This window comes from Cydia amplana, chromosome 16 (genome assembly GCF_948474715.1).
Source record: "Cydia amplana chromosome 16, ilCydAmpl1.1, whole genome shotgun sequence".
Taxonomy (NCBI): domain Eukaryota; kingdom Metazoa; phylum Arthropoda; class Insecta; order Lepidoptera; family Tortricidae; genus Cydia; species Cydia amplana.
The window spans coordinates 293981-303543 of record NC_086084.1 but is presented as its reverse complement, the minus strand read 5'-3'; the positions used below and the strand labels follow the sequence as shown (position 1 = coordinate 303543).

Sequence of the window (9563 nt, the reverse complement as noted above, 5' to 3'; positions counted from 1 at the left end):
GCAGATGCTTTGCTTCAGCTTTGTCAGCTGCTGCATTTTGCGTTATATTTTCTAAAAATCTTTGAAATAAACATTTTTTGTGTAAGGGTCATGTTAAAAGTAATGTATTAAGACGCATAAGGACCATTAATAATTAAAAATGTAAGTATTACAGCATCAAACAATTCACTTGTTTGTGTTAACTGCTAAACAATGTTCTAATTCAATGTAATGCTGTTTCCTGCAGGTCTTCAAGGAACGACGTGAGTAGACGCCGAGAGCGTTCACGCAGCCACTCAGTGGAGCGCCATCGCTCACGGAAAGACCACAAAGGGCGGTCGCGAACGCGGTCACCCGCGCCGTCAAAACACAGGTCACCCAGCAGGGAGAAGATTAAACATAAGAAAAGTAAAAAGAAAAAGAAGAAGAAGAATAGGAGCAGCAGCTCGTCGAGTAGTAGTGACACGGACGAGGAGCTGAGGCTGCTGCAGCGGCTGGAGGCGGAGCGCCTGAGACTTAAAGAGGAGAGGAAGAAACAGAAAGAATTGCAGAAGGCTAGTGAGACTCCAGAGGAGAAACGGTAAAGTTTTAGTATAAATATTTTGGATTTAGCTTTTTCTTTGGGGAATTAATACTAATTAATAATAATTTCTGTAAGCTTACTACTCATAATTGTAAGTGTGCATGTACTGTAACGTAAATGAGGCAAAATTCGTATACTAAACCTGCTGAAGTCTTGGAACTTCGACGAATCAGAAGAAATTCTGAATCCTTCCCAAGTGACCCCTAACTCCACATTCTCATAGGATTACTTCTTCATTCCTCTTCGAGTTCAGTTTCAGTTTTTCATAACGCTCGAACACACTTAAATCTAACACACTTTTACAGTCATCACATTCTTTGATTTCATTCACACACTTTTCACTCCCTCCTCACAACAAGCTTACACACATTAGTTTAATTATAAATTTTATTACTGGTAACTCGTGATGATCATGACTCATGACCCCCAGAATACAGGCCATGCTTAGTGCGGGGTTCACTGTAACTGCCTGCTAAACTTTTATTATGAATTAAAATATTGTTATTGTTACTTTCTTCTTCTTCTTCCCAGGCCTTATCCCATTTACTTGGGGTTTACTTTGTTTTAAAAATTACTATGTATTAAAAAAAAACTGTATCACAAAGATTGTATTTGTTCACATTTTTGGAATAACTCACAGAAAAGCTATACTTGATTTATTATTGCATTTTGTGTTGCAATACTAGTTTTTCTGTGATCTGTCTGTCTGCTAAATGTAACAGAACATTTCTTTTTGAAGTGAAAACTTCTTTAGCAGCGCTGTGCACTTTTTGAGGTGGGAAAAAAATGTTAAACTCGCGACAGGTCACGTGACCGTAAGACGAAAGCGTAAGACCTGATCGAAAAACTGTTACAATGTCATTGAGTTTTCACTTCTGCCGGCACTCACGGAGTGCAACCCGTTAATTTTTATGTATGATTTTCATTACATCTGCTTTATCAGTATCAGATCAGTAAGTAGAAAATAGAGCCATTGCCAAAATTGTTGTTTGAAGTATTATTTGATGATCTTAACTTTATACATAGAGCCCGCCGTCTAAAAGCGAAGCAAGAAAAAGAGCGCAAACGCCGGGAGCGAATGGGCTGGGACAACGAGTATCAGTGCTACACCAACCAAGACAATCCGTTCGGAGACTCGGCGCTCACACACTCGTTTGTGTGGACCAAGAAGCTGGCTAAAGAAGGTGTGAAGGCGGTCAGCAGAGATGAGCTCGACGCTATGAACCGGCAGAAACAACTTGAGAATAAGATTGAGCTGGAAAAGGTAAATTTTGAATTTAGTGGATATTTGATTTATTCACTGAAATGAAATGGCACCCTTTCGTTTGTCGTTCGTTTATGTATGAGACATTAGTAACTTTGTAAATATGTTTATTCTTCTCTTTAGATTTTTAAATAAAGCCATCACTTCTTTCTTTAATCCATTTGATCATGTACTAAATACTCCAGTATTTGTAAAAAAAAATATATGAAATTGGTAAAAGTCGTCTAAATGATAACCATCTGCTGAAGGTCAAGTCTGTCTTGTAGACCGGTGGCTTCTGTCACCAGTTAATTCCATTCTTGACAGTTGTTTCTATTTCTATAGTTCTGGTTGACAGTAGGTACTGTGAGTTCACTACTACGGCCAGCAGTTAAGAGAATTGCCAAGATACTTCTGCGTATAAGGGTTGTTATATTCATCCACATTTCTGTCCTGTAGGTGAAGCAGCGTCGATTAGAGCGCGAGGCAGAGCGCGCGGCGCGCGAGGCCGAGACGGCGGCCGCGGCCCGGGCGCGCGAGGCCGCGCAGTTTGACTCGTGGGCGCGGCAAGAAGACGCGTTTCATCTACAACAAGCCAGGCTGCGCTCGCAGATCCGCATCCGTGACGGACGTGGTGAGTCTACTCTATAGATAACACGAGAAGATTAGGGATTGAGGCAAAACGAGGAAGGTAGAACTGCGGTACAACGCGTTTCACTTGTACAGTCGACGTCAAATATATGTTTTCGAATTATTACAAAGAAGTAAGGTGCAAAAGTGTAAATATATCTTTGACGTCGACTGTACCAGAGTGTCCAGAGTAGGTTACCCTCCCTAATTAATCTGTCAGCTCCCACGGCTCATATATGAGCCAGAACGCTTATGGTGACGTCATATCGCCCACGATATGACGTCACCATAAGCGTTCTGACTGTCGAATCCCAATTCGACAGGTTAAAAAAACTTTTCGTATCAGATATTTCTATGTGGAAGTTAGTTATACATAAAACAATTATCACCGCTGTGTTACTAATGCCCATCTTATATCTGCAGCGAAGCCGATCGACCTACTCGCTTGGTATGTGGGCTCAGAACAGTGTGTAGACGCGCTCGAAATGCACGAGCCCTACACGTACCTCAACGGTCTGCAAGCCCCGGACCTTGAAGACTTGTTGGCTGACATCGCTGTGTACAAGTCTCTAGAGCAGGAGCAAAACCAGCGGTACTGGAAAGATGTGGAGACCATTGTGCAGGTAAAAATAATAATATTGAGCCTCATACAAATACAATGGTACCTATATTTTATTTACTAATTCTGACAACATTTGGTGTACAAGATATGTTTTAACACTCTTAACATTTTCTTATCTCAGGATCAAGATGACGACAACTACGATTGTCCAACATGTACTGTGCTCTTTAATTTCTACAAATAATGGTGGCCCATGAGGGGAAATTTCACCCTAACAAAATACAGTATTGTGATGAAAATAATCAAGATTACTTTCAATAGTAAAGCTAATCTAACTCTTTTGTTTGACAGGACGAGCTAGCAAAGCTACGGAGAGCTGCACCCGAGCCCCATGAAGCGGTACATCGTGACACGGTGCACCAGAGCGTGGCCGATGACGTCACACAGGTATGTCACCAATCAATCGAGTATTTTTATTTCGCTATAACTTGATTTGACTGGTTGATGCAATTTGATTTTGATGTTCTTAGACTATTTTAGCAATAAAAAACCCCGGCTTTTGTAAAAACGTGTTATATTATTTGTTATAGATTTTCAAAGGCAAGACGGGCGCACAGCTGGAAGCATTGCAGTCGCAGATCGAGCAGAAGATCAGCGCCCGCGCTGACAACATCGACGTTGGCTACTGGGAGAGTTTACTCAGCCAACTCAAAGGTAAAATGTCGTCAACTTATGAGTGCTTCAGCGTGCGTGTTTTGATATTGTTGAGAACCCCGAGAGCCTACGAACGTTTAAATCTGTCTCTACCGATCGAACAAGCAAGAACGAGATAGCAGATGACGAAATTTCGGCTGTCGTTGTTCGCGGTAGGCTGTCCGAACCGAATACATTTTTGTCAGATACTTTTGATATTCTGAACTAGCTTCGAGATATTTTTATATTACTGTTCCAACTCTTTTTATTGAATTTCTTAAAAAATCATTTAATGAATATATTTTTCAGCGCACATGGCCCGCGCTCGTCTGCGCGACCGGCATCAGAATAATCTGCGGCGGAAGCTGCAACTCCTGAAGCAGGAGCAAGGCGTCGCGGCCAAGCCTGAACCGGAGACGAGACCCGACGCCGATGAACCTCAACCCACCGGGTAAGAAAATCAGACAAAGCCAAAGATGACACATTAAACCTTGTTTTACTGTTGTCGTTTCGTTAGTTTGCTTCAAGTTTATTTACTGAATGGGGTTGGCAACTGTCAAAGGTTGGCATAGATGGCGCCATCATGGCTGGACCCTTTTTCTATGAGATTTGGCCTAAAGGGCTGGCATCCAGAGCGTTAAAAAAACAAAAATTTTACACAATTCTAGGGATTGACAGGGCAAGCTGTGATGGCGCCGTCTGCTAAATATTTCGACCATTGAATTGAGTTTAAAAAAGCGGCCAAGTGCGAGTCGGACTCGCCCATGAAGGGATCCGTATTCAGGGGATTTATGACGTATTAAAAAAAACTACTTACTAGATCTCGTTCAAACTAATTTTCGGTGGAAGTTTGCATGGTAATGTACATCATATATTTTTTTTAGTTTTATCATTCTCTTATTTTAGAACTTACAGGGGGGGGGGGGGGACACACATTTTACCACTTTGGAAGTGTCTCTCGCGCAAACTATTCAGTTTAGAACAAAATGATATTAGAAACCTCAATATGATTTTTGAAGACCTATCCATAGATACCCCACACGTATGGGTGTGATGAAAAAATTTTTTTTGAGTTTCAGTTCACAGTATGGGGAACCCCCAAAATTTATTGTTTTTTTTTTCTATTTTTGTGTGAAAATCTTAATGCGGTTCACAGAATACATCTACTTACCAAGTTTCAACAGTATAGTTCTTATAGTTTCGGAAAAAAGTGGCCGTGGCATACGGACGGACAGACGGACGGACAGATAGACAGACATGACGAATTTATAAAAGTTCCGTTTTTTGCCATTTGCCTACGGAACCCTAAAAACATTAAATTGTATACCTAATTTTTTAGATGTACAAGTCACAAAGCGGAGTCACAGGCGGAGGCGGAAGCGGAAGCGTCGGGCTCCGGGTCGGGCGGGGAGTCGGACCCGGAGCGGGAGGCGGCGTGCGTGGCGCTGTACCGCGCCGGCCGCTACTCGCCCGCGCCGCTGTCCCCGCGCGCGCTCGAGCCCGCCACGCTCACCACCGACGCCCAAGTCGACCACCAGCGGCTGCACTATCTCAGGTTACTTCACTTCATATATTAAGATAAGACTTTTTTTTTTTTTTTTTTTTTTTTTCTGGCTCACTCCCTGCAATTTTGCACAGGGTGAATTTGCCAATGTCGGTGTTGACTTTCACACGTGAGGAGATAAGACTTATCCAATAACAAGACTTAAACTATTATTACCTACTTTAACTAGAGATCTTTGTAGTGGTTTTTTGTTTAGATTTTTTTTTTAACCCGCATAAATGTCAATGTGGTTCAGTGAAGGGGACGGACTGAAAATCAGCGCTGCGCAGGCAATTTGTAATGAAATGACTGACGCGGCGTATGCTGAGCCCGTTCCTTTTGCCGCACAATTATTCTTATTTTTTTCAATCCTTATGTTTTGTAACCTGTATGCTTTTTGTGTTGCAATAAATGGTTTCTTATTCTTATTCATTACACATACCGGACTACTATCTATTACATTAAGGCTTTTGAGACTTTAATTTAATAATAAAATTCCTATACTTGTAATATTAAAAAAAATCAGTCCTCACGCCAGGAGGGAGGGACATATATGAACAATTAGATATGACAAAGACAAATTGTGAAATTCTCGTAACGGAAATCGAGGATGTTCTCTTAGACAATTTACAAAATGTATAAAAGGTCGGTTTTTCGTAGAAGGGCCAGTCGCACCGACCGCATTTAGCAGATTGATCGACATCGATCCACATCAGTGTAGTATGAAACTTCTCACACGATAAAATTTTGCGAACGGTGACGTCGGTGACATATGGTTTGGCGCAACCGACCCTTAAAATACCTACATTATGCATTTTTCGGCAGGTTTCCTATCGCGATAGCACCTAAATATATATCCAAGTGTTTTTCCGTCAAAATAGAGAAAATTCGGTCGAACTATTTTTTTTTATGTTAACCGATAATTTGGAACCTCTCGTCTGACATATTTCCATTGTTTATTCAGGACGCGAGCGCACGCAGCCAACGCACAGCGGGCGCACTCGCAGAGCGCGGCCGCGGGGGGCGGGGGCGGGGGCGGGGGCGGGGGCGGGGGCGGGGGCGGGGCGGGGGCGGAGCCCGGCGCCGTGTTCGAGCGCGAGGCGCGGCGCGGCATGGGCACCGACGAGGCGCAGTTCAGCGTCGAGGCCGCACTAGACAGGTGCCTCCTGATGCTCCTGACGGAAACACTTTCCTTACTGATTATTGTACAGTTGAACGATTTAATTTTCGTACCTCGTCAGAGTGACAATCTGCACCCAAAGGGTAAAAACGGGACCCTATTACTAAGACTCCGCTGTCCGTTTGTCACCAGGCCGTATCTCAGGAACCGTGATAGTTGACACGTTGCCGCTATAACAACAAATACTAAAAACAAAAAAAAAAATCAATGCGGCTCCAAACGTAATTTTTTTGCAGTTTTATGCGTATTTAGGGCCGGATTAAGCATGTCGGGGCCCCTAGGCAGTGCAATGCTCGGGGCCCCCTTACAGTTAATTCTGCATACATAAGTTCAGTTGTTCAGTACAGGGAAGTAAGTTTGCGGTTTTAATTTCAACCTTCAGGTGTCGGTTGAGCCGATCCGAACATGCCGAACGATGTCTTTTTCGCTCTTGCGTGGACATAAAGGTTTTTTATATTAGTGTTTGCTGATTCCTCCTTGCGTCCAGTGTGGGGAGAGCTCTTTTTTTCTCAATAAGTAGTTAAATATTTTGCGAGGCTGAACAGCGATTGTCCGACCATACGAGCCACATGTTTAAAATTAACCTAATAATAAATATTGTACATGTGTTTAAATGATTATTAATTAATCACGAACTAGCATGTAAGTACTGGGTAAATCGGAAAAGCAATAAAAATCGCGAGCGCAGCGAGCGCGAAATTTTTTGTGAAAAAATTGTGAAAGCGTGTTAAAAAAGCCTAAAAATCCCAAGTTACCCAGTGAGGCGAGCTTTCATGCGAGGTCAAAGCCGTGCTTCAGCATAAGCTCAGCTAGATCACAGACGCCAACCAATGTCCATTGTATTAAAAAGCGAGACCGCAGGCCGAGCTTGGCGCAGCGAGGCCAAAGGCTAAGCTGAAGAAGAAATTTGGCAGACGAACCAAAAATTGAGGTAAAAAGTGAGGCTGAAGGTCGAGCTCAGCAATCTCCACATACTTAACAAGCCCGAAGCGTACTTATAACCAGCGAGGTGAGCTTTCATGCGAGGCAAAAGGCTAAGCTTCTGAAATCAATGTTTATATTTGTTAAAAAGCGACGCTGAAGGTCGAACTGTAAGAAAGCAGCGCCGAAGTTTCATTAATGAGGTTTTAGGCCCTCGGGAGCCTGAAATTCGAGCTCGAGACTTTAAAAGCTATAAAATAACATAATTTACATAATCATTTGATGATTGTGTGTCTGAGAAACTGATATTGGACATTAGGTATAAGTAGGTACCATAAAAAATTATTTATGAATTTTGGCCATATGAAACACAATTTTTTTTTGGCGCGCGTGGGGCCGCCGGGGCCCTCTAGCCAAGGTGGCCCATAGGCAGTTGCCTACTCTGCCTTAGGGTTAATTCGGCCCTGTGCGTATTGGTAGGGAACCCTCCGTTTGCGAGTCCGACTCGCACTTGGCCGCTTTTTAATTTTTTTCTGTTTACGTTTTTTTTTGTAGGAGCGAAGCCCTGCCCGTGCCGGCGCTGTGGCCGGACAAGTACCGGCCGCGCAAGCCGCGCTACTTCAACCGCGTGCACACCGGCTTCGAGTGGAACAAGTACAACCAGACGCACTACGACATGGACAACCCGCCGCCCAAGATCGTGCAGGGCTACAAGTTCAACATCTTCTACCCGGACCTGATCGATCCCAAGGCCACCCCGGACTTTTCGCTGGTAACTCCACGTCCACAGATTGAACTGACATTTTGGATCAAGTACAACTAGCACTACTTATTACATGGAAGATCGTCCAGAACCGATTGACAGATTCCACCCCCTGGCTACCTAAACGCTATGGCTACTTAAACAAATAACACATACCAAAATCGGCATCGACCGGCTGCCTAAAGCCCCGTCTCCATATCGCGCGGTATCCATTGCGCGCGGCTGCCGCGCGAGCCAATGTTCGATGGTTTGCCGCGCGATATGGAGACGGGGCTTTAGGTTCTGCACTTCTTCGATATCTTTTGTCTAAAATAAATATTTTCATGCTTGTATATTTTAATTTCGTATTTGTTTAGTGATGTTTGTTGAAGAAAAAAACGATTATTTGTGTAAGTTCAAGTTTGATTATACATTTTGATATTGTTGTGTATTGTATATCAAGCTCACTCCACCACAACAAATTTACGAATATACGGCAGCAAATAGCAAGCAGTAGTTTCTCTAGTCCTACATATCCATCAGATATTGATTGAGTCTGTACCATAGAAGGTAGCATCCTATAGAAGTGGTATACACGTGCCTCCGTGACACTATGATTGGTCGAATTTTTTTGTTGCCCACCATAATCCATACTAAATTTACGGTGGGGAACATAAAATATGTAAGACTGACAAGGACAAACAATAATAGCGCTTTCGCTGCTACTCCTATTGAAAGATACATAAGACTATCCCGTTCTGTCAGTTATCCCCACCACTCATGCCCAATCCAGTTTAATACTAGATTCATGGTCTGTACGTTGTTGCAGAAACCCTGCGCCGACAACCCCGAGTTCGCGGTGCTCCGGTTCCGCGCGGGCCCGCCCTACGAGGACATCGCCTTCAAGATCGTCAACCGCGAGTGGGAGTACTCCTACAAGCGAGGCTTCCGCTGCCACTTCCACAACAACATCTTCCAGCTCTGGTTCCACTTCAAGCGGTACCGGTACCGCCGTTAAACCATATCAACACATACAGCACACAGAACACTACAGTGGGGTTCAACATGTGGTTACCTAACATTATCTTTCGCATTTTATTGTGATCTTTACCAAGAAAATGCGTAATGCGTATAACATCATAAAAACATCTTTGGTATTTTTAAGAACATGAGTTTTTAAAATGTGTAATCATCTGAATGTAAATTTTTAACTATGAAATAAAATAAAACATGTTTGCAAATATTTTTGTTTAAAATTTTCCTTTAGTGTTATTTATTAGTATGTGAAATCGTGAAAAATGTGGGACAATGATTTAATAGGTGTGTGGACACAATGCTTAGTTTAACACATTCACTGCCAGGAACCCGCCTGGTGGGCGCTCGTGAATTTTACTCTGACGCTGGACAACCCGCTGGGCAGGTTGTTTTATACACAGCTATAGACAACCGGTTTCTGAGATAATGCGCCGTTTTTTGTCTGGCAGTGA

General features: G+C 43.0%; 1 protein-coding gene across 1 annotated transcript; it reads left to right on the top strand.

Moving 5' to 3' along the window:
- The first annotated feature begins 12 nt into the window (after nucleotides 1-12).
- Nucleotides 13-9116, top strand: LOC134655428 (splicing factor Cactin). Its single transcript, XM_063510896.1, has 12 exons — nucleotides 13-141; nucleotides 227-559; nucleotides 1589-1826; nucleotides 2265-2439; nucleotides 2859-3058; nucleotides 3349-3444; nucleotides 3588-3711; nucleotides 4000-4141; nucleotides 5030-5245; nucleotides 6198-6392; nucleotides 7890-8106; nucleotides 8906-9116. Coding segments are annotated over exons 1-12 (2127 nt in total). The 5' UTR covers nucleotides 13-139; the 3' UTR covers nucleotides 9095-9116.
- The last annotated feature ends 447 nt before the right edge of the window (nucleotides 9117-9563 follow it).